General features: G+C 40.0%; 2 protein-coding genes across 5 annotated transcripts in view; one reads left to right on the top strand and one right to left on the bottom strand.

Moving 5' to 3' along the window:
- The window catches only part of LOC129836364 (SH3 and PX domain-containing protein 2A-like), a 97,043-nt gene extending 86,364 nt beyond the window's left edge, over positions 1-10,679 (bottom strand). Inside the window, exons 1-2 of one of the 2 annotated variants that reach the window (XM_055902419.1) lie at positions 10,240-10,679; positions 6,371-6,451 (exon numbers count right to left, since the gene is read on the bottom strand). In XM_055902419.1, the coding sequence (XP_055758394.1) occupies positions 6,371-6,451; positions 10,240-10,311 (153 nt within the window). In that variant the 5' untranslated portion in view covers positions 10,312-10,679. The remainder of the gene's footprint in view (positions 1-6,370; positions 6,452-10,239) is intronic. The other variant, XM_055902420.1, reaches the window with a different exon arrangement.
- A 2,395-nt stretch (positions 10,680-13,074) lies between these two features.
- The window catches only part of slka (STE20-like kinase a), a 33,287-nt gene continuing 20,337 nt past the window's right edge, over positions 13,075-26,024 (top strand). For all 3 annotated transcript variants that reach the window (XM_055902418.1, XM_055902417.1, XM_055902416.1), the window contains exons 1-5: positions 13,075-13,973; positions 18,422-18,586; positions 21,792-21,840; positions 23,498-23,647; positions 24,402-24,474. In XM_055902418.1, coding sequence (XP_055758393.1) covers positions 13,821-13,973; positions 18,422-18,586; positions 21,792-21,840; positions 23,498-23,647; positions 24,402-24,474 — 590 coding nt within the window. In that variant the 5' untranslated portion in view covers positions 13,075-13,820. The remainder of the gene's footprint in view (positions 13,974-18,421; positions 18,587-21,791; positions 21,841-23,497; positions 23,648-24,401; positions 24,475-26,024) is intronic.

Raw genomic sequence — 26,024 nt, 5'->3', positions numbered from 1 at the left:
TCTTATAACATGTTATACAATAAATCTATGTTTTGTTCACAAATGTGCATATTTGAGGTATAAATCATTGTTTTACATTGCAGCTACCATAAAAAATATCACCAAAGCAGCCGGAATATTTACAGAGAGCAACGTGAAATACCTAAATACTCATCATAAAACATTTATGAAAAATACATGGTGTACAGCAATTGAAAGATAAACATCTTGTGAATCCAGCCAATATTTCAGATTTTTTAAGTGTTTTACAGCGAAAACACAATATAGCATTATATTAGCTTACCACAATAGCCAACCACACAACCGCATTTATCAGCAGCAAAATGTAGCGATTGCAAAAACCAGCAAAAGATATTAAATTATTCACTAACCTTGACAAACTTCATCAGATGACAGTCCTATAGCATCATGTTACACAATACATATATGTTTTGTTCGGAAATGTGCATATTTAGAGCTACAAATCCTGGTTTTACAATGTGAATACGTAGCCAAACTGCACAAAATTGTCCGGAGATATTTTGGACAGTCACCTAATCTAATCAAAGAACTCATCATAAACTTTACTAAAAAATACATGTTGTACAGCAAATGAAAATACACTAGTTCTTAATGCAATCGCCGTGTTAGATTTTTAAAAATAACTTTAGTACGACATACAACTTACGTTATAGCGAGACAGCGCCTGCAATGAGGGCGGAAACTAGAACTAAACATTTTCCACAGAAATACGAAATAACATCATAAATGGTTCCTACTTTTGCTGAGCTTCCATCAGAATCTTGTACAAGGAGTCCTTTGTCCAGAATAAGTCGTTGTTTGGTTTTAGAATGTCCTCTTCGCCTGTCGAATTAGCAACCATAGCTAGCCATGTGGCGCAAACGTGCCCAACTTCACCTCACGCAAAGAAAAGAAAATTCCAAAACTCGCAATTAACGTTCAATAAACTGATACAACTCGGTTGAAAAAAACTACTTTATGATGTTTTTATCACATCTATCAAATAAAATCAGAGCCGGAGATATCTACCGTGTATACCGAAAGCTTTTCAGAAGGCAATCTGGGTTTCCTTCTCGCGCCTTCGAAGACAATGAAATTTCTAGTCACGTCATTCCAAAAGCTCTTGTTCGGCCTCAGATCAAGCTAGACACCCCATTCCACCTCCCACTGCCTGTTGACATCTAGTGGAAGGCGTATGAAGTGCATGTATATCCATAGATTTCAAGCAAATTAATAGGAAGGCCCTGGAACAAAGCCTCGATTTCAGATTTTTCACTTCCTGTCAGGAAGTTTGCTGCAAAATGAGTTCTGTTTTACTCACAGATATAATTCAAACGGTTTTAGAAACTTGAGAGTGTTTTCTATCCAATAGTTATAATAATATGCATATTGTACAAGCTAGAATAGAGTACGAGGCAGTTTCATTTGGGCACGATTTTTTACAAAGTGAAAACAGCACCCCCCTATTGAGAAAAGGTTTTAAGCCTCTTGTGAAATAAAGCAACATTTGGAAACATGGATAGACACGAATGAGAAAATAATTTTATAAAAGTTTTTTTTTTATTGCTAACATTTTTGGGGCAGCCTGGCTTCCCTTGGCATCCGTGAACTAGCTTTCACCGTCTCACGTCAGAATTAGATGTTCATTCACGTTTCTCAAATGTCAAATGCCAAAGTTCCAAACATCACATTTCAAAGTGTTTAAGGTAAAGTTTAGGTATTAACTCATAACTTTTAAGGTAAGGGTTAAGTTTAGGCATTAATTAAGAAATCTTAAGGTTAGGCTAAATATAAAAGACTACTTTCTAATCGCTGGATTTGAACGTACAACCTTTGGAATCAGAGGCAGATGCTTATGCCCATCTGCCTTCCCCACCCACAATGCCCTAGCAAAATCTAAACCTACTTGAAGGTAAAAGTGCTCACTGTTGCCCCCTATGGACGGTTTCCACGTCATCTCCCGACTTCTTCAGACATGGATGAACGTTGAACACTAACTTGTATCACGGGTGACCTGGCTGTGTAATATATGTCCTTTTCCATTCAAAATGACGGGTGCACAGTGCACTGTTCGGATGCTGTACTTATTTTGGAGTTGATGAACGTGCGCAGGTAACCTCCTTAACCTACTTTTTGATTTGTTTGACAATCAGATGAAAACCTCATGACTGCTTGTGTTCATGTCACATTAAAAGGTAAAACATTTTTACAGTTAAATGACATGTCTTTACTATAAAAACCATAAAAGGAATGTATCCACATAGGAGGTCCCTCCAAAAGTCACAGTATAATTCTCACTCCGGATGGCACTTTCAAGTGAATTTACTGCTGTATGCTAATACCCATATAAAATCCTGACCTTGAATGCAAACACTTTTGGAATACATATTTTTGGGGGGAACAGGAAAATGTACCAAACATACTGTAAGTTGCAGCATTTAATGCGTTGAACCACTATAATTAAATCGAAAAAAAAAATAGATTAAGGATCAAAATGTTATGGCCCCCCCTAAACTGGGTCTGTGCCCCACATTGGCCACCTCATTCAAAATGTCCTGAACATGCCACTGCATCCTTGACCAATTACAGATGATGGCTAGCACACTACAGTACAGATGATGGCTAGCACACTACAGTACAGATGATGGCTAGCACACTACAGTACAGATGATGGCTAGCACACTACAGTACAGATGATGGCTAGCACACTACAGCACAGATGATGGCTAGCACACTACAGTACAGATGATGGCTAGCACACTACAGTACAGATGATGGCTAGCACACTACAGTACATATGATGGCTAGCACACTACAGTACAGATGATGGCTAGCACACTACAGTACAGATGATGGCTAGCACACTACAGTACAGATGATGGCTAGCACACTACAGTACAGATGATGGCTAGCACACTACAGTACAGATGATGGCTAGCACACTACAGTACAGATGATGGCTAGCACACTACATTACAGATGATGGCTAGCACACTACAGTACAGATGATGGCTAGCACACTACAGTACAGATGATGGCTAGCACACTACATTACAGATGATGGCTAGCACACTACAGTACAGATGATGGCTAGCACACTACAGTACAGATGATGGCTAGCACACTACAGTACAGATGATGGCTAGCACACTACAGTACAGATGATGGCTAGCACACTACAGTACAGATGATGGCTAGCACACTACAGTACAGATAATGGCTAGCACACTACAGTACAGATGATGGCTAGCACACTACAGTACAGATGATGGCTAGCACACTACATTACAGATGATGGCTAGCACACTACAGTACAGATGATGGCTAGCACACTACAGTACAGATGATGGCTAGCACACTACAGTACAGATGATGGCTAGCACACTACAGTACAGATGATGGCTAGCACACTAAGGGCTGATCAATAACTCAACAGTTTATTAATGCTGCCTTGCATTGCTTCACTCAGGGTTTCATGATTAATACTTTCACACTAAAAATGACATCAAAGCTCTTAGGATATTGGATAGGAGTTTTAAAAGTGAACAAACTTGTTACGGAGCCTGCTTATGTCAGGAGGAAACCAGGGCAGCAGACAAATTACAGTGCAGACAGAGATGTTGTTCTGATTCTGGTCCAACTCCTGAACCCAAAAATAAAGCGACTAAGGGACCTTTAGAGGATTTTCCATCCGAGTGGAGAGTGAAGGGAAACAGGCCAACTTGCACACGCCACTATCGCCCAGTGGAATGTCATGACCTCTGTGTTATGTCCTCTGTGGTCCAAGGGTGTGGAGTGGGGAAGTTAATTTCTCTTTGAGGGTAGAAACTCTGTTTGGGATAATTTCTGCTTAGTTCAAAATAAAATGCGTGGGTGAAAACATTTCTCTCAGACATACACACCAGAGATGATATTGTAGGAACACAAGCTCTGCAACATTTTACACCCAACAAAATTAAAGCCATTATTGAGCTAAATCTCAGGAACTGGTGAGAAATGTGTAGATTACTCATGTGTTTTAACACTCCACAAATTACATACAGTGAAATCAGCTCAATATGAAAGAGTGAACTGAATGGAAAATAATAGTTTCTAGTGATTGCATCCCTAAGGAGCAATCACTAGAGCTCTGATGAGTGTGCTAGAGAGGCTGGCAAAAAAGGAGTAGGTGTACTTAAACCATCACCCTTCTTCCAAGGGATACTTTATCTAACAGACAAATTACTAACTAAGCTAGTGAACACTTGCTAACAATACTACACATCTAGCTATCAAGAGCTACTGAATTTCGAAGACAAACAACTATGAGAGGCAATTTCAGAAACCCATGAAAATGAATGTCTGGCTTTATGTTACAACTGTGTACACCAACCACCATTTTTCTCTCAGATTTCATTCTTTCATACAAAATCATGCATATGATCCCTTGGCGAGCCAGAGAGTGCAAAGCACGTTCCTGTTCCCTGCCAGCTTCGAACTGAAGAGTGTGATTGTGCCGAAAGGACAGAGAACAGAGCTGAGCCTCAGATGAACTATAGATGTCTGTTGGCACCAGGCACAAACACTAACACACACAGACAGGCTTTGTGTCTACTTAGCTTAAAACAAGAATAGCAGCCACTAGAGGATTTCATAGAACAGAGAGGAATGAAGGAGTGGATCAAACTAACTATTGCTAGAAAATTAATATTTTTTGGCAATGAAGTACAGTAAAACGTCATAATCTTAGATGATGTATGTTGAAAAATCAAAAACTATTGGAAATATATGCGTCACTAAAACACAGAGAGAAACTGTGTTTGAGTATCTACAATCTAGAGCAAGCGGGAAGGATTCATTACTATATCCAACATGTAGTACAGGAAAAGCCACCCTTATCTTTCACTCTCATCGTGTTTGGTGGTCATTTCACTCCCCAATGGCCATCCCTCCATCCTTCCCCCACCCCTCCTTCCTGATCTTGACTTCCCCTTTATTTCCACCTAGTGCATGTTGGGATTAAAGCCTGTCATCTCCTCAGCTGGATCCTATACCTCCAGGCAGGTCACAAATCCCACTGGCCCGGAAGGACTTCCAGGAGACTCAAACACTCAACAAGTGTTCAGTGGAGGCTGCTTGCCACAATGTTTTCATCTACAGACCTATAAAGGACACCGCTGTTTAAAAGCTGGTGTGATATTGTCACTCTCAAATTGGGCTACAATAGAATCAAGTGCTAAACTAAATTGCTTCCACAAAAATACAAAACATTGTTCAGATGAGGACTTAGAGATGTTGATAAAGATAACTAACCATGTTACTAATGTTATAACTATGAATCAATTTCCTGGATCGACCAATGAGTCTGCCCTTCTTCCTGTACCTGGTCCCACATAATGATAAATGATACATCATATGCTTTCAGTCAGTGCATAACAATACAAGGGCTGAACAACACCATAACTGACTAATGGACCATACTGTATGGCTGAGGGACTAGTAAAAGGCAGTATCCCTACCCATTCTCTGTGTGGGCAGGTGTTGACCTTTGTGCCTTACAGACACTGAAACTGAGCAAGAGCCAGGAGAAGGGGTCTCTGGAAAAGACTAACGTTTACAGAGGCAGGGGATATGCTCCATTTCCATCAAACAGAGCAAGGGTCCCTGGAACAGTCAAGGGTCCGACTTCAACAGTCACGAGACCTGCAGTACAGTCTGAACCCACACTGTTCAGAGCTGTGGCCTCCCTACATTCATGTATCTTCAGTGGGTTTCAATTGGAAAGTCTGGCATCAGCAGCTCAAGAAGTTTCCCTCGAGGGCATTGGTGTCCCTCCAACCAATAAAGGGGCAACTTCACCCCACATCCAATCTTTTAGTCTGAGGTCATTTTTTCCTCTCACCACTAGTCTGCATGGGTGAATGGGATTTTCCCTACTTCCGCCAAGCACCAGTGGTCTTCAATGGGGCTTTTCAGTTGGGGCTTCCCCTGATTGAAACATCATTTTGTGGGGAACACATAGAGCATTGAGGTTTGACTCCCCACTGAGCCCCAGACGTCCATCACTCAAAGTTCATGTTAATGTAATCTCATAGAGAACCTCATGGCAATGTCTTTTTTTCAACATATTCTAATAGATCATGAGTATTATGGCCCATTCAGAGGGCAGCAGGTCAGTTTGACAGGAAATCCAGGGTTGGGGAAAATTGAGTGAGGAAATGTATGCATGGAAAGACAAATAGATGTTAAAACATACAGATTGACCGTTTTAAATACAAGTTTACATTAGTATAAGTTTAAGATGATTGAGTGCATGATCAAACAGATACTGGAACATGGTTCTATATCATTGTGCTATGGTGATATCTGCCAAAGAAAAATCAACTTTTACCTGGAGATCAAAGAATTTGCTGTATCTCCTATAGATGACATGAGAGGTGGAGTCAGAGTATGTGACATTGATGAGGTACACCTACAGAAGAAAACAAACAAGGAGGATTCATTAACAACAAAGTCAAATTCGTCAGACATATACAGTGCCTTCAGAAAGTATTCATACCCGTTGATTTATTTCACATTTTGTTGTGTTAGCCTGAACTCAAAATAGATTACTTTTTTTCACCCATCTAGACACAATACCCCATAATGACTAAGTCCAAACCTGTTTTAAGAAATGTTAGCAAATTTATTGAAAATGAAATACAGAAATATCTCATTAACATAAGTATTCACACCCGTGAGCGAATATACAGCATGTTAGAATCACCTTTGCAAGTGATTACAGCTGTGTCTTTCTGGGTAGGCCCAAGAGCTTTGCACACCTGGATTGTACAATATTTGCACATTATTCTTTTTAAATTCTTCAAGCTCTGTCAAGTTGGTTGTTGATCATTGCTAAACAGCCATTTTCAAGTCTTGCCATAGATTTTCATGCCGATTTACATCAAAACTGTAACTAGGCCACTCAGGAACATTCGAAATTGTCTTGGTAAGCAAATCCATTGTATTTTTGGCCCTTGTGTTTTAGGTTATTGTCCTGCAGAAAAGGTGAATTTGTCTCCCAGTGTCTGTTGGAAAGCAGACTGAGCCACATTTTCCCTTGAGGATTTTGCCTGTGCTTAGCTCTATTCTGTTTATATTTATCCTAAAAAACTCCCTAGTCCTTGCCGATGGCAATCATACTCATAACATGATGCCGCCCTGACCATGCTTGAAAAAATGAAGAGTGGTACTCAGTGATGTGTTGGGTTGGATTTGCCCCCAAAATAACACTTCGTATTCAGGACATAAAGTTAATTTCTGCAAATGTTTTGCCGTTTTACTTTAGTGCCTTATTGCAAACAGGTTGCATGTTTTGGAATATTTGTTTTCTGTACAGGCTTCCTACTTTTCGCTCTGTCATTAATGGTTAGTATTGTGGAGTAACTACAATGTTGTTGATCCATTATTAGTTTTCTCCTATCACAACCATTCAACTCTGTAACTGTTTTATTGTCTCCATTGGCCTCATGGTGAAATCCCTGAGCGATTTCCTTCCACTCCAGCAACTATGTTGGGAAGAGCGCCTGTATCTTTGTAGTGAATGGGTGTATTGACACATCATCCAAAGTGTAATTAATAACTTCACCATACTCAAAGGGATATTCAATGTCTGCTTTTTTATTTTTACCCATCTACCAATAGGTGCACTTCTTTGCGAGGCATTGGAAAACCTCCCTGGTCTTTGTGGTGGAATCTGTGTTTGAAATGTATTGATCGACTAAGGGACCTTACAGATAATTGTGTGTGTGTGTGGGGGTTACAGAGATGAGGTAGTCATGCATAAATCATGTTAAACACTATTATTAGACACAGAGTGAGTCCATGCAACTTATTATGTGACATTTTGGGAACATTTTTACTCCTGAACTTATTTAGGCTTGCCATTACAAATGGATTGAATACTTATGACTTCGCTTTACATTTTTTATTAATTTGTAAACATTTCTAAAAACATATTGCCACTTTGACATTATGGGGTATTGTGTGTAGGCCAGTGACACAAAATCTTAAATTCAGGCTGTAACACAACAAACTGTAGAAAATGTTAAGGGGTGTGAATACATTCTGAAGGCACTGTAATACCACTTAGTTTTGACTGACCCAATGACACATAGAGAATTCCCTTCAGACTAAACTTCAAGAGGTCAGTAGAGGTCAAGCTAACTCATTAGGCCTGTCTGTCTGCACACACCTCATTAGAAGCCTGTGTCGGGTCAAAGAGGTGGTCAACAGGGTTTAACCATTAGCCATTTCATTTTGGGTTTTACATTTAAACAATTCAAGGAAATAATCAACTATTTACACTTCATTGGCTCCAACTTTGATAGATACTCTAGCTAGTTAGGCTAGAGTTGCATTTTCTAGTATTTTACAATGTTGTTTTGTCAGACTCTAGTCTACAGCCATGGCATAATCCCAGAGGGGCTGTTGGCTATAACTATATGGCTAGAGTGGGAGGTCTCCCTGGCACTTACTATGTAGGCCACAAACATTTGGGCACACCCTTTCTTCTACTGCAGATGCAGGAACATATGCTAATTGTTCTGCATCTGCATGCGGTTTCTAAGTGTCGCTACACATTACTACAATCAGTAACAACTTAACTGTCCTATTTGAAATCAAGTCTTGATTTTAAGCATAGTTCATTACAGAAATAGTGTGTTGCAGGGTGGAACAAGTTCCTGAACAGTTAATTGAGTGCAGACGACATGGCCAAATGCTTTGGATTAAGTGTTTAGGAAACAACAGTGCCCCTAAAGTGTGGTAAATACAGATCCCTTTGAGAATGTCTTACATACTGGGCATAGAGAGCAAATTTGGAACTGTGCAGTAAATGGTCATGTCAGTTCAGACACCTCATTTGTTCGTATGACACACATTTAGTATATGTATAATGCGTTTTGGGCACTAGAGACTCATTCAACACATCATCAAGAGGGGTCCTCTCAAGCCCAACATAATACTGCTGAATGTACAATACATGTACAAAACAAGCACTTTCTGGTGTTGTTGTTGGACTGATAAAATAAAACTTGCAATAAAATCCAACATGGTATCTGACCATATCCACATCACTCTGCATGCAAGTCAGCATAATATCTGCATGACCAGCAAACTCTCAAGACTTTTTGACAAAGAGGCCAACGGATTCCACAGAATATCTCCATGCTGGCAGGATATTAAGGAAAAACACCTACCATTAAAGCTTGGGATGTGGACTGTGGAGATGTGACTTATTTATAAGTAGTGTTTTAACTTATTCTTACTAGCTAAAAGCACAAAGACATGGGATTTCATCCAATGCAAGTTAAACACAGGCTTGTCAATACTTGTTAATGCCCTATTTCATTTATATGCATTATAGAACATTTTTAAGAATGAACAAAATTGCTTTTTGGACCAAAGGTTATGGAAGGTATCTGAAAGAAACTGTCTTCAATCTCAAAACACTGTTGCAATACTGTAGTTGCCAAAGGCTCTCAGTCCTTGTGCCCAGTGTCCCTCTCTCACCCATGCAAGGAAGTCACACTGTAACCTTGGAGACAAAAGACAAAGGGTTGCCTTTTTCCTCTCTCTAAAACAGGATAAGCATTTTCAGTTGCTTAGCTCATCGATAATGAGATTTGATTTATGTTTTAGTCACGGGACTTCCCAGGCCAGCAGGATCTCCCAATGTGATACCCCAGGGAGGAAGGCTTTGGGACCTCAGGCAGTACTGGTTACATCTATCCTCTCTCTGCTTAATTGATCCTATTGGACTTGGCAGACTAATTGATTTTCCTCTATGGAGACGAGCACTGTTACTACTTGTCCCAGTGCATATAATTCTACAATATAGATAACTCAAGGTTTAACTTATTGACGGTTTTACTTGGGGCGGCAGGTAGCCTAGTGGTTAGAGCGTTGGACTAGTAAACGGAAGGTTGCAAGAATCGAATCCCCGAGCGGACAAGGTAAAAATCTGTCTTTCAACCTCTGAGCAAGGCAGATAACCCACTGTTCCTAGGCCGTCACTGAAAATAATAATTTATTTTTAACTTACTTGCTTAGTTAAATAAAGGTAAAATTGACAGCAGAATGACCACAAAAGCAGAATAAAATAATAAGTAAGTGTACGTATTTAAAATGATATATCAGAAAAAACGGCAAGTTATTGTTTATGGTCATGAAGCACTGTGAATCACGAAGCATTGTCAAAAATCAATAGAGTATACTCACATAATGTTTGGAGGGATTCCGCCTCTTCTGCACATCCACAACTTTCACTTCAAGGACAGTTCGGAACTGCATCTTGAACAACTTTAAAAATGTGATCCAGTTGGTGGAAATTGAGTTAAGTGGGGGGCATTTATGCTCCTTTATTGTCAAGGAAAGTTTCAGCAGGGCAATCTATCAAAGCGCAAATGTCCCAAAAAAGACAATGTAGACCTAAAAGAAAAGTCTATGTTTGTCAAGTAAAGTTTGGCGTAACAATGCCCAACGTGCGTGCTGATCCGCTACATCCATCCAATGTAAGTTGTTGCCAGCTGCATGTTATTTTTGCGGAGCAGGAAATACTGTAAACAACACACCGAAGACAAGGAGGGCAGCGGTTCCGCGAGCGCATATTGCAGAGCACTGCTGCTCAGCCCTCCTTGAAAGAAAAGTAGGTTGGCCCTTGCGTTGGACAGTTACTGTCCTTTAATGAGGGGCGGGGTGCCTCTAGCAATTGTCATTTGTAGGGCTGATGAATTACTATAGCCTAAAAAATAGCGTGCTCCCAAACACATACTATTTATAAACAACTAGAATAGAATAAAATAGAATAGCGTATTTAAAATATTAAAAAAATATTAAAATAAATATTAAAATATTATAGTAGAATAGACGTATCTAAAGGGATCATATCTACCGTGACTATTTAGGCCTATCATGAAATAGGCCTATAGGCTACAGCAGGAATTTTAGGTCTGCTCTAAATAGGATTCCAACAATGAAGCATATGGCATAGGCTACAAAAACGACCATTTCATAAGTCTCACGGGGTTATTTAAGTAGTCCAATCGACACAATGAGTATAAAGCAATAAGCATTTTTACAGTGGAAATTATGACACCCTACAAGTCCACTATAACACATTCAGCAAATTGCCATATGACATATTTTTGTAGTAGAACAAAATGGCATTTTCAATAGTTAGTTTTATCTCAGTCTGTTAGCCTACTGTTTTCCCTGGCCGCATTCCATTGTTGAGCAAGAAGTTGAAACAAGTGGCTATACTGCACTCTATTGGTCATCTTTCATAATGCATTCTATCGTTCTTGCTCATGAACCCAGAATTTACCTAAATCTAAATTGTAACACGTGAGCGAAGCCTCGAGCCGACGCTAGCTGGGTCCTACTGTACAGAATTCCGTGCTCTCCCACACTTACCCTGAAAACTCCCTCTGCCAATATTCACCAACTCTAAAGAGGCTGTTGAAACGGATAGCCCTGTAAAAGGTTGGGCTGCAACTTGGTCTGGTCTCAGAGCATTTCGTATTATTCTGTACGTAAAACCGAACTTTCTATTTAGTATGATATGTTACGTTTGTATGGTATGTACGATCCCCACCATACTGTGTGGAGGTCCCAGTAGAGGTCATCCACTGGCTGACTCGAACTTCCTAACCTGTACATTTCACATACATTCTGCATTTGAAATGTGAGAGTAGAGGCCAGTGAGCACCTCTGACAATTGTTTGGTTTGTTTGGCCTACTACACAATCCAAATACACTGAGACTGGAATATTTATTAAAGTAAAACATATTCGTTCACAAAGTTTGAATTGTTTGTTTTCTAATACTTGTTTGTTGTCTTTTGTTTATGAGTTTCTCTCTCAGTGTCGAATTGCCAGGAACTCAAGAACGTCACCTGTTTTCACTGCGTGGACTCTACATGGTCCTTTTTTCTACATTTTCCTTTGAGAGGGATGGTACTGGTAGGCATATTTTTTCAGATTATTAAAATGATTTGTCAATTGTTTAAATCTAATGCTCATTTAATTATTTAATTGGGGTTTAAAACTGTATATAAAACAAAAAGGATCATCTAAATAATGCATTATATGCTACAAGAATATGCCTATTCATGTTTAAATGATACATTTCCTGACCCTACCTGCTGTTGGAATCTTCCAGGTTCAAGACGGAGCTATAGGCCTATAACCAGCTCTATGGTACGCTTAACGGAAGGGCAGTGGTTGAGATCACAGTAGACCTATGGGCCACAGCTATATTTGTTACGTTCACCTTCTGGTGAGGTTCCCTATCTCGGCATAGTGTTCTGCAGTTTTTGCAGTTATTCCAGTAATCTCTAAATGTTCTAATTAGCTTTGCTTTTTCATGCTATGCTACTAACCTACTTACTTTTTTTATTAAATATGTTTGTACAAAGTTCCTGTGAACCTTTGCGCCTTATTGCTCACTGTAATAAGGCACATGTATGTGTAAGACTAGGCCATTTCTTACACATACATGTGGACCTAACCTATTTCAGACTGACAAGGGGGAATGGGGTTCAAAAATGGATTGGCTCATTGTTAATAGACTGGAATAAATCAAGCCTTTCAGAAATACATATTTCTCCAAAGCAGTGAGCTGGCTGCTTGAACCTCGATGTGAGACAGAAATCGCAAATGACAAAAGAGTACGTGACAAAATAAAATCAGAAGGTGGCGCCAATAGCACGGACTTCAATTATAACTCGCATCACTTGAGTTTGGACAGGGAGGGTGGGGGTCAATGCAATAGATGTTTTTTTGTTTTTTTGCATCAGTTAACTACAATTAAAATATGGAAATGTAAGATTTGATGATGAACTGGAATCGTATTTAGGCCTCGGCTAATTGCACAGGAATAAAACATATCAAGCCTGTTAAATTTCAAATTGAGTCAGGTAACTGAATTGAACAAATTGATATGAAGAAGACTGCATTTGAGTGGAATTTGTTTAATGTATTACTAATGGAGTTGGATGGAATTTATCAAATGCTTTGTTTGGCCATGCCAAGGCTGCCATTGCGGCTGCGCTTCACGGGTACGCGCTTTCCACAACATGTAGCAAGGAGGAGGTGGCAAGGCACTATCATCAATTCTGAAGTTGGTTCGGTATGAAGGAATATTCCCTATTAAAACCAACCGGAAGAAAATGAAATGTTTAGAAATGGCCACACCATAAATGACTACCGTCTCGTGGAGTTTCAAGTCTGAGAAACTTCATTTCATTCTCGTTTATTTTTCCGTTCCTTGTGACGACAGAGGACTTGTATTAGATTGCGTGGTTGGGCCGTAACTACGGGTTATTAGTATGTCTTAGAAGGGAGTTTTATGAAATCGCTACCGCTGAACTTCAAGACGATGCTGCCAGTCTGTTGAGATCCATTTATTAAGCCGGTTATTACATTGTCTAAGAATGATCGTGTGTGTATTGTGGCAGTAACGTTAACCATCGCAAGACCACCCTTGTGCATTTTGTTGAGAATGATCAAATGTAGCCAACGTGTTATGTGAACTGTTTCATTTACAATAACAATAATGCGCGATTGATGTTTCAGCTCATGAGTAAATGCTGGTATTGAATTGTAGCTTATTATTATTATTATTATTGGGTTTATTTCAAGAATCGTCTTGTCTACTTGTCTAGCGGCTAAATGGACACAGTGGCGCGAGCTAGCTGCCATATTACAGCCTGATAGACACTTGGACGTTATTGGGAATTTTGGATTATTCTTTCTTTGTGGGAATTGCTGGAAAGGCCACTCAGACTAAACTCACAGAAGATGTCGTCGTTCTTCAATTTTCGTAAAATCTTCAAGTTGGGGTCTGATAAGAAGAAGAAACAGTATGAGCACGTACATAGAGACGAGAACCCGGAGGAAATCTGGGAGATTATTGGGGAACTGGGAGATGGGGCCTTTGGGAAAGTATACAAGGTAATACGAACGGATTTATTATCTTTCAATATAAAATCCATTAAGGTCAAGTCTGTAACTCATGATACCTTCATACCGGAAGTTTTACTGAGAGACATAACTCAACCCCTCCTATCATCAGCATGTCAAATACGCCTTTTTCTGTTTCAAATTGAGTTCATGGCCCATCTCATTTTGTCATTTTTGTTCACCCTTGACATGTCAAATACTAGGCTACCTCAACATGAAATATTGCAAGACTCATATTGCCTGCCTAAACAGTACTTTTTTTTACACAACCCAAGGGAATATGTCTCATAACTGTTCTATGAATTAATATTGAATATGGTAGTAGTATCCTTACTGAATTATACATTACTGGTAAACAATGACATTTTCACTGCTCATCTGTGTCAAAAATTCAGTTTTCAAGGAGTGGCTCCCCTAGAAAGTCAACGGGGCCTCCAAAATGTTATGGTGGGTGATAAGTGCAAAGAAAAGGGTTCAAGTTCATACTTCCAGAACAGCAGTGCAGTGGGGTATGAAAGTCCTCATGGTTAGTTGGGAAGGGCAACTCTTAGGCTGCAAAACAAATCAGAATAGTTCACATTTATACACCAGTGATCCGAGAAGAGCTTATTGTTGACTGTGAAGATGAGAGCAATATGGATTGCTTGAGGGTGTGAATTGCAGGCAGTAAACCTCATAGGAAACAGGATACAGTTGAATAGTTCCCTAGATAAGTAGGCCTTATCAGTCAGAAAGGTCCCAGCAGTGTAGACACATCATCATTAGTGAACAGGTACTTTGTTGGTATAGCCCGGGGGGGAGCAGGATGTGCGTTAGTACCATGTACTGTAGCAGGTTCTCATGTCAGAAGGTCTGTATGTGGGTGGAAATGTGTGATCATGTACATTGGCTATCTACTGGTAACTGCAAAAATAATGGAAACATTTGAGTAAATTAGGGATACAATAGTATCCATTCAATAGTCGTCATGCTTAGTTAGGCCTGAACATTACTCTGTCAGGGTTGGGACCAGCACACTGAGAGATAGAACAGTTGATGATTTACCCCCTGCTGTACTTTCTTCGTTGTCATGTTTGGGGTGGGGGTCATCTTTGACCTAGTCAGCAAGATGGAGCAGAGGGAATAGCACTTTTTGTTGCTGACCTGTTCGTGCATAGTATCTGCTAGCGGAACTTTGATGACCAAGAGAAAAATTTGAAATCGATGTTATTTTTCCCCCATGTTTATTAATGTCTAATGTAAATAAATTGTTATCGCATGCGCATGTTCAGGTATTCTATTGGTCAGAAGTCTCTTATTCAGTCCTTGGAGCCTTCAGTGTCTGCTGATTCTCTCCTTTTCCTGGAACTTAACTGATCAAATAATGTCAGTGATTAGCCAGTGAGTCAATTTACCATGTCTTCATTAGCTGATTAGCAGGCAATGATGAAAGCCAGGACTGGAGACACTGCAGCCCTCAAACAGAGTTGGGGAAAACACTTACCTGTTGTCGTTTTTTTGTAATAATTTTTCTTATCATCTTCAGTCATGCATTCTAATGTCTCTGTCAACATAAGAACATCTTTGGTGTGTCTAAACTGGATATATTTTGTCATTAGTAAACACATGTCAACTGTTTCAGTGAGCTCAGCTCTAATATTATCAGTCACAGCTTGTACTTATAATTCCTATCCACTCCCAGTCATGGAATGTAGTAAGTTGAGTTTGCCCTAATGGTTAACAATATTTTGTATTTTATTAGGATTCCCATTAGCTGTTGCAAAAGCAGCAGCTACTCTTCATGGGGTCCACACAAAACATGACATAATACAGAACATCAATAGACAAGAACAGCTCAAGGACAGAACTACATATCTTTTTTTTTAAAGGCACACATAGCCTACATATCAATGCATACACACAAACTATCTAGGTCAAATAGGGGAGAGGCGTTGGGCCGCGAGGTGTTGCTTTATCTGTTTTTTGAGCCCAGGTTTGCTGTTTATTTGAGCAATATGAGATGGAAGTTCCATGCAATAAGGGCTCTATATAATACTGTACGCTTTCTTGAATTTGTTCTGGATTTGGGGACTGTGAAAAGACCCCTGGTGGCATGTCTGGTGGGGTAGCTGTGTGTCAGAGCTGTGTGCATAGCCAATCACTTGACCAAATCTGTTACCATGTAATAACAATATCATACGCTGTACACTATTATCTTAGTCATCCCTTGTCCTACAACCATTGTTCCACACTGCTGTACCTTAAAGGAGAATGTTGCTCTTTCACAAACAAATCTCTATTTTTGATGTAAGTGCATGATATAGAAGGTTCCACACTCCTTTTTTGCGATTTCACTTGTTTTTGAGAAACTTACCCCAACCAGCGATTTACTTCCTCATCCTCATTGTGTACTACAGGGGCTCTGAAAAAACATGGAACAAATGCTGCAAAAAATGCCCAAATATGTATTTTTAGAAACGCAAAAGCTCTTAGTATAGTGGTGCATGTCTTTAGATGTTGTACACAAGAAATTGTCATGCCATACTTTATCCGCAACGTTATATTCCATTTACTTGCGAATCAAGCTGTACTTGGGTGTTTTTGGACCATTTTTTCAGAGCCCCTGTGCTGTACAATGAGGATGAGGAAGTGAATCACTGGTTTGGTAAGTTTCTCAAAAACATGTGAAATCGACAAAAAAGTATCTGGACCTTTGTATATTACATGCCATGCCAATATGTGTATGTGACCAATAACATTTTATTTGATATACATCAAATAGAGATTTGGTATAAAAACATAAAAATTGTCCTTTTAATATAGTCCATGTGTTATTTCACAGCCCTGTAGTGGGTGTGTCATGCTGAGGTGTGGTGGTGTTGGATGTGGCAGCAGTGGGTGAATCAGCTGGCTGGGTCTGGGAGGAAGGGGATTCTTGTCATTCAGCCTGAGTCACAGCTCTGAGCTCACCCCATGACTGGCCGTGGACCACAGCCGCTGAAGTGGGTGTGAGGACAAGCCAAAGCTCCCGGTCACAATGGCTAACAAAAACAACTGATAGCCCTCTATTCACATACTGTAGCTAGGTTACTTTCTCATTCATCATTTGAGAGTACAATACCTTCTCTTCTGCTTGCTTGGGGCTGTGCCCATGCTTCTTTAATGTAAATCCCTGGACCTGTTTTGATTTGGTGTTCTTGCCAGTTTCCTTGTTATGCTTTGCTAAAGGTCAAACTGTTTCTTGGATATGAACCATCAGAGTTCTTGATGGAATGTGAAGGCTGATGCCCAGTAGAACTGAGGTCATAGAGCCCTCTAAAATAGGAAGGCAAATATACACAGTGTCACAGGTATGACCTCGTGTTGAATGTGTGACTGCTAGGGCAGGCGTTGCCTGGTACAGACAAAAGGGAGTGACTATGTGTAAATATAAAGTCTGATGCAGTTCGCTACACTGACACTCCCTCTTTCCCTCCTTAACTTTCCTTAACTCCACTAGGTTGGGTCTGTATCCATAAACATTCCGGCCAAAGCTTAGCTCAAAATAGCAGCCCTGTCTGCATGAGCAAGAGGAAGTGGAGAATGGAACAACGTGTCATTCTCCCCTTTAAATGTCTTCATTTTCAACTAGGTCAAGCATTTGCAAGTAGCCAAAGGAACATGCATGTATCTATACACTTCTGACCTTTACACATGATTGCTTGTTTATGCTTCCTAAAGCCATAAGCTAATACCTTGTTCTATATATCTAATCAAACTTCCTCTTTTGTCATACCTTGAGCTGGATCCTAAATCCCTTCTTTTTATTGTAATTTCCTACTGTCAACATTTGTGTCTGTTATATGGCTACTGGTCACAGTTACTTAACTGTCACGACAATTTTGTTGTTTTAAAAGCGGAAACATGCTTATATTGCTATTAAACAGTATATAAAATATGTTTTGGTAAATGTTTCTACAGTAGTTATCACCAAGGATAGATGGCATAGCTTGGGCATGTGGTATCCGTTGTTCACGAAATGAAACCCATAGGAACAGTTAACCTTGATAGACTAGTAAATACAGTTCAGCTAACAGATGATCAGTTTTCTCCAGAGACTCCACACTGTAATTGTCCTGACTTCAGATGCGAATTTCGCCTCTCAAGCTGATTTTCCTGCAAATATGAAGCCTTTTTGTGTCTGTATGATGAAATACATTTACAGAAAGATGTGACCTTTTTAGAAAATTTCCTTCAGCTGCTCTACCATAAACCACTCCAATGCTAAATGCTCCAACTCCAAAATGGCAGTGGCCTTTTCATGTTATGGTTGCTGTTCATACATGTCTTTACATTAACCACTATCCATTAGTACGGCTAATAATCTGTTGCTCTTTTTCTGCGGTATGAGTTTGATCGAATGGTGCTTGTTATCAGGGGAATATATTCACTCATTTCCTTTGTCGGTGTCTTTGTTTCAGGCCCAGAACAAGCAGACTGGGACCCTGGCTGCTGCCAAGGTGATCGATACCAAGACAGAGGAGGAGTTGGAGGATTACATGGTGGAGATAGACATTCTGGCCTCCTGTGATCACCGTTACATAGTCAAACTGCTGGATGCCTTCTATTATGAAAGCAAACTGTGGGTAAGTGGGCTCCCTCTGGAGGGATTGGGTTTCTCCGATGTGGAGAACAGGGCCACTGACAGTGTTCACAGTTCACACCACTCACACACTTGTGTGTATATTCATGATCCTGCTCAAGTGCGGGAGTTCACCGTCTAACACTTGAGAAACCTCAATCTATATGCACCTCACACAAGTCAAACATGATGATATTCCTCATTTATACACAAACCCGTGCTTTATAGATTAACCTTACGATTTAAATAAAGTCACCTCACATTCTCTTATCAATGTCGCCCCTTATTCTCTCTCAAGCCCCAGACTTCACATAGTTCTGAGCGACCATTTTGTTTTTATAAATTTTTTCGATTATTTTTGGTTCAATTACTTGAATCCCGTTTAGTTTGTATTTCTGTGTGAGCCCATTGTGCCGTTTCTCTAGAGAGAAATCAGATAATTCACAAGAGAAGTCAAGAACTATGAGACACTGGGTTGAAGGGACTTGTAGTTTTCACTAAGGAAATATTTAACCTAGTTCAGAGCAGAAACGTGGTAATTAACTGCAATGACCATAATCCACTGCGCTGATTCTTTCGGATACACTTTTACGCCTGCTACGTAAGGTTAGATACACACAGAACGCATGAGAGAGGAATGTACACAACGGCGAGAGGGATAGAGACAGTTTGTGAAAGTACCTTTTCTAGTTGAAGAACTATTAAAATGCTTTTGTCAGACAGCTCTGCAGCATACTTAGGCAGGCTAGTGTAGCTAAATAGAATGACTAAAGACAGTACAGTATGGGGAGCACAGAGATAACGTTAGGTGGTCTGACTTGCTGGCTGCTACTGCCTGAGCAGAGATTAAATTATGACCAAGTACTCAAATAAAGTACTCAAGTAATATACTCAACATAAATATCTTATTATTTCATAGTAATTTCTGTGTTGATGTCTACTCAATGTGGACCTGACCTGAAATAATCGTTGTCTTTATTTCATAATGCGTTTACATTTTTGAAAAATAATCAAAACTGAATCAAAAACCGTGATTATTTTTTCATAAATGAACCAACATCAAAAGCACTAATCACCATCAACTGCTGTGTGAACGCTGTCAGAGGATCCTGTCACACTGTTGGTGTGTTTGGAGAGAACAACAGCGCAATTATGTCCAGGTGGTATCATGTGATCCCCCGCTGTGGGGCTGCAGCCATGGGAAGATAATGGACTGCTACTCTGGGCTTGAGAAAGTGCTAATGAATAATTTAGAGACATCAAACCATGTAGTGTGTGCCACTGGTTGAGTCCTGAGAGAGATTAACGTGTAACTTATGCCTTTAAAACATGTCAGGCGTTTAGTTAATGTGTGTGAACATTCCATTCAGCCAAAAAAAGGACTCATTCATACCAAACCCCATGCAACAGTAGGTGAATGTTGTGAAATATACATAAGGCACTGCCAGTAAAATGGTAGCTAGCGGCTGATGTCTTATGACACTGTTAAGGCATAGTAATCAATAATGGAGATTTTTGCTGCTTTAAGGATAATTGTATCATATTTAATTCATGATAACATTAGTAAACCATTTCAAAATGGTTCATTATTGTAAAACGTTTAGCCCTCCATTGGTGTGTATCATTACATAATGGATCACCAGTCTTTCCATCCTCTTTGTTTAACTCACTGAATGGGCGTTGCCCAGTGAGGGTTTTGATTGATTTGTGTTGCATCCGATACCTCAAGCTGCTGTTTGACACGTCCTGGCTATGCTCCCATAGATCAGGTGATAGTGTAGTTCACAATAGCTTTTATCACAGAGGCTGGTCAGTTTTCACATCTCCAAAAGTGCATTAGTTCATGACATCATCTGATAAACCAGACAGAACTTTACCAGTGCTTCAGTGCGCTTATCAGACCTGTGCAAGTCAAGAATTGCATTAGATCAGCTCGATACGATGTCTTTGAATAATCGCAATGCACACGATAGTGATGTTTAGCCATGTTGGGGATGTTCATTTCAACAGAGAAATAAGGGTTGCGTTCAGTAGGACTCAGTTGTGTGTTCAGCAGGAGCAAACAGACAAAAACTCTTTTAAACGTAAAATGAAAATGAGTGTTCTTATTTGACAAGTTCCTGTAGTACCTCCTCAAAGCATTTTTTCCCATGATGTGCCAACTGAACACAACACAGGATTGAAGTTCTATTCCTTCAATTTGCTAAGCCCCACCCCCTTGGTTACTGTTGCAACCTTGGACAACATTTTCCCGGGAAGCCCAATTCCCCATTCAACCACTGGCGAAATCCCCTCACAATGATCTCAAACTGTTAGCTAGTCACTGAAGGGCTCTGAATTTACTGTCAGCATGCAGTCAAAGCTATAACCACTTTTGGAGCTAACTAGTGCTCTCAAATCGAATCCTGATGTCGACAGCAGATGGGAGAGTAGACCTGTCATTCCCATGTCTGGCCTTCATCTGCTGTGTGTGTGGACCATTGTATCTGAGGCAAGGGCTGCTACAATGACTCTTCCTCTTAGGAACAACACTGGAGCAGAGCTCAATAGAGTAGGCATTTGTTTTTCTCGCATCTTCCTGTAATACAAATAGTGTGGTCAGATTTGAATTGCTTGCAGTGAAGTTTCTGTCTGAGGACACCACACTTTTTTTGAAAAAGAGCTGATGTAAAAACTTGATGTAGTTTCTGCTGCAGATGTTTTGCCAGATTAACATCTGTCAAACATCTATGCCAAAATGAGGAGGTCCCCTTCATGAAGTCTCTTCAGTTTTATGATGAAACACTCTTGATAAGAGTTATTGCACTGGTTAGCATTGCACCACAAACTTTTCCTGAGAATTTGAAGAGCTTTCACAAGGTTGTTAAGAGAATATCTGCTGTGAAGGATATCTGTAATTGAGTTGTCCCTTTTTTACATGTGAATTAAGCTCACAATTGACATAATATAATTTGTGAATATATCCACTGTGAAACACACTCATCTTATTAAATTAAATGACACGTTTGTGCATGCAACAGAGTAGCTTGAATCAAAGTGTCTCCCAAACGCCCTGTTTTCATCCAGCTCCAAAGGATTTGACCTCAAGTCTCCCTCCATTAAAACGTTGATGTCTCCAGCGTTGAGTGTTACCCTGAAACGCACATAACATTGGGGGGACACATTGGTACAGTGTATAGTAACTGTGTATGTAATTTCTCTCTCCTCAGATTCTGATTGAGTTCTGTGCGGGAGGTGCTGTCGATGCAGTCATGTTGGGTGAGTATGGATTTTCAAAAAGAAAAAAGGAATACATGGAAAATGTCACTCTGTCCTCAAAGAAAGTCAGATCATCACAAAAGTTTTTTTCTATTTCAATTCATTTCAGCCTGTGTAGAATATGTTCCCTCCACTCAGTTGGGAGTGGTGAAAGTGTATAATTATCATAGTCCCCATTTCTAGGAGTGGTTAGTCCAGTTTTAATGCCTCAGTACTTTCCTTTGTGTTATTTGGAATTTTTAAGGAACCTCCCACCATTGGTTTAGAGTTGTATTGGGACTTGCTGATTTTATATTTTAGTCATTTAGCAGACGCTAAGTCCAGAGCGACTTACAATTAGCTTCAAGTGCCTTGCTCAAGGGCACATTGACAGATTTTTGACCTAGTCGGCTCAAGGATTCAAACCAGCGGCCTTTTGGTTACTGGCCCAATGCTCTTAATCACGAGGCTACAAAATTAAGCCTGCAGATGTGACTGGGTGTCAGTCTTTACACTGTGATATGTAAGATATTAAATTAATCTGAGGCTTTGAGTTGTCCTCCGTTATGTAACAGCACCATGTCATTCTATTGTACCACACAGTTTATAGCGAGTAGATCACAATTCACACAGGCTGATAATGATAGCACAAATAGCCTGTTTTGTGTAATGAGTTGACATAGGCTGCTACCATTCTTCACTCTAAGCTTGTAAGTCACAGGAGGTTGGTGGCACCTTAATTGGGGAGAACGGTCTCGTTCTAATGACTGGAGCTGAATAAGTGGATCAAATACATCAAACACATGGTTTCAGTTTGTAGGTGTGTTTCCTGACCGATTCCGTGTTTGGTTGATGATGTTTGTCCCCCGTGAGACATGGTAGACATGAAAGCCTATTTCACTTCTTCAAAATCCCAACAATGAATCTAAGATTAAACAAGACATCTGTAATTCATTTTTATGTTTTTGCTGAGAATGTTTGAGTTGCGCAATTTGACATCTTAAGGTGTTTGTTGCAGGATTTCGCAAGTAAAAAATGTGCGTCATGTAGATAATGCCGGGCTGCTGGGCAGGTATGTCTCATCGTCTATGCTATTGGATAGAGCGCAATCACCGCGGCTCTTCACCCCATGTTAGTGGGCAAATGGACATCATCAAATCATTTACCCGTTGTGACGCACGGATGGTCCAAACTCCGTTTTAGATTAGACTGACATTATCACCTAAATGATCCTATTTACACTTTGTAGTCAATTTTGACACTGGAATAACTGTTTCTGACTCATATCGATGCCACAGGCTGTGTTTCAAAGGGATTCGTTGCTTTTTAAAAGCAGTCACTCTTTAAACAGAGAGGAGATGTCATGGTTGAACCTCTTCTGTTGGATCAGGAGTGGTCCAGGGGTGTGACTCACTCTACCATGCTGTTGGTCCAGTCATGACTGCTGGCTGTGGGAAGAAGGGCATGGAACAGTGTTCTTTTGCAGTTGCTAAGGGTTACAGCCACATGTCTCCAAATTGTTATGTTTAGTGTGTGTTCACCATGTACTATGAAGGATACAGTACATAAAGCATTGGTAAAACCTTCATGAAATGTCAACATACGACACAAAGTTCCAGTGGATAGAGATTTGTGGTACACTAAATTCATGTGGATGCTTCCGTCTTTGCCTCTGCAGAGCTTGAGAGGCCTCTGACAGAGCCCCAGATCCGGGTGGTGTGTAGGCAGACGTTGGAGGCCCTGGCCTACCTTCATGAGATCAAGGTCATCCACAGAGACCTGAAGGCTGGGAACATCCTTTTCTCACAGGAGGGAGACATCAAATTGGGTAAGGCCTTGCCTCGCTGGACTTCTATTGGCTCTTTGTCTAAGAATATCTCCTACTGTATTTCATGAGTAGTAGGCTGTCCTCTGTTGACTTGAGAATAGGTTTAACTGGTATCCTGAAAAGATATTGTTCAAATGTGACACTCCTAACAGGCTTTAGGCTTACGAAAGTGTAGTATTACTACCCCTTTGAGTGCCTTTGCATCCAGCCCAGGAGAGAATGTAGTGGACTGGACACTGGCCTGATATGTATTGTTAAAAATACAGGTTTCATGAATATAGTAACCGAATGCACCACTTGTAATGTGGGCGATTCATCATCATTATTGGCAACATGCAGGCTGCAAATGTATGCAAATGAAGCCTTGGATATGTAAATGATTGCAGTTGAGTTAAGTGGTAGCATCCATAGCTACAGTTTCCATGATGATTCATATGATGTAGGCACACAGAGGGTCGTGATGGGGCTAGGCGTAGCCTTAATTAGCAGGCAGTCGCTAGCTCCACAACGCTTAATTTTACCTCTCAGATGTACTCGAAGACTGCGTTGAGACGCACAGTAACATTCTGAAATAATCACAAGGTAGTGTAGCAATGACAGTAGACGTAATACTTTATTATTCATATAATGTGGATGTATATTAACCTATATTAACCTTTTCTTATAAAAACAATGAAATGCATTAAGTCGCTGTCATTCTCCATCTCCACCCAACTGCCCAACTACTAAATTCTGAATCAATGTCTGTTTTCAGCTGACTTTGGCGTGTCTGCTAAGAATACCATGACGCTGCAGAGAAGAGATTCTTTCATTGGCACTCCATATTGGTGAGTCATGCTGTTCTGATTCTTTACGTATCCATTTTTAGAGCTTCTGATTTTAACTGAACAAAACTTGTATGATGGGTGTTTCATTGCCACGGGGCAACCATTTGTTTTGCAGCGATGATGTCAAGCTAATTATCAGTATATTACTGTAGGGGTGAATGAAAAGCTCTTTCAGAATGTCCAAAGCACTGACTCATGTTCCAAATAGTACATTATTTGAAACTAACACCAGAACACACAACCAGTGTACAAAAATGCACACCAGCTTTCACCTACACACACACACACATACACAGACACACACACAAATAATGGTACATGTGGGCACTCACTCACAACACACACACACACACACAGGGTTTCCGTTAGGAAAATGTGGTGCCGGACATTTGACCATCAGCATTTTAATTTACTGGACATTTGATTAATTTACCGGACATGTATGCATTGGGTGCGTAACCTGATTAGGGTATCCACCCACGGTGCTCAGGATGACATAAATCAAATTTAGATTATGGTCATTTATATTAACAGAACATGCAAGTCGAGAATGCAACGATATGCGGTCTTTACATCATTCTGATGCGCACTTTGAAGGTGTTAGAATAACTGTCCACATTTACATTAGCCAACAAGATGAGTAACAAACAGCAAAATCACTAGCCTATGTCAATCTACTATCCCCCATTGTAGGAAAGTTTACCGAATCTATTGGTCAGGTTGTCGAGAAAGAAATGGCCTATTCCAAACAGACCCTGGGACAGTCGTGTGACAACAACCAGTAGACCTAAGCTACATTTAAAAAAATGTAACATAACGTTCAAAAGCAATGAGTCTGATGCCACAGATCAGAACATTCAGCTTAAAATGGTGATTAACTATTATTTCTTCACATTATAAGCTTAGCAATGTGCACAAGTCAGTAGGCTACGGGTGAATGTTCATTCCATAATGCAGTTATTGGGAAAGTGCACTGCACATGCGAGCAGCGTCATGTGACAGAGATGGAAAATATCCATTCAAAATTTAGAGAGGGGAGATCTAATAAGCAACAACTAGCATGGGTTGTTAATACTGTATGAGTAGGATTTTGCGTTTGGCTACTGGATAATGAAAGAAAGTTTATATAAAAGAATTGCCTCCACGGATATGGTCTGATTTTGGCGAGGTTACTTTGAATCAAGGTAAGACATGCCTCATAATGTGTAGTAAAACATTCAGGTTTCAAACCATTAAGTATGTTTTTAAAATGCATACTGCCTCCAGCTCATTGCAAAGTGGGGTGTGACACGCTGATGGAGCCTGCCTTCCGTTGCCTATGCATTTGCTGTTTGAGCTGCTGTAGTAGCAGCAGCTCTCGCATGGTCTTACAGATTTTCCACTCAAAGGCTCTGTATCTGTATGCAGTACGCATAGTAAATAAGATGCATAACGAATATACTGTACACGAGCTAATTTTGCTAAATTATGCAAATTAACCTATAGACCAATAAGCATGACCGGTCAAATGTACAGCCTTATTTTAAAATATACCTATTTTTTATCCTCAA

Source organism: Salvelinus fontinalis, chromosome 37 (assembly GCF_029448725.1).
Source record: "Salvelinus fontinalis isolate EN_2023a chromosome 37, ASM2944872v1, whole genome shotgun sequence".
In the NCBI taxonomy this organism is placed as follows: Eukaryota; Metazoa; Chordata; class Actinopteri; order Salmoniformes; family Salmonidae; genus Salvelinus; species Salvelinus fontinalis.
The sequence above is the reverse complement of the archived record's forward strand: the minus strand, read 5'-3'. Positions and strand labels throughout refer to the sequence as shown.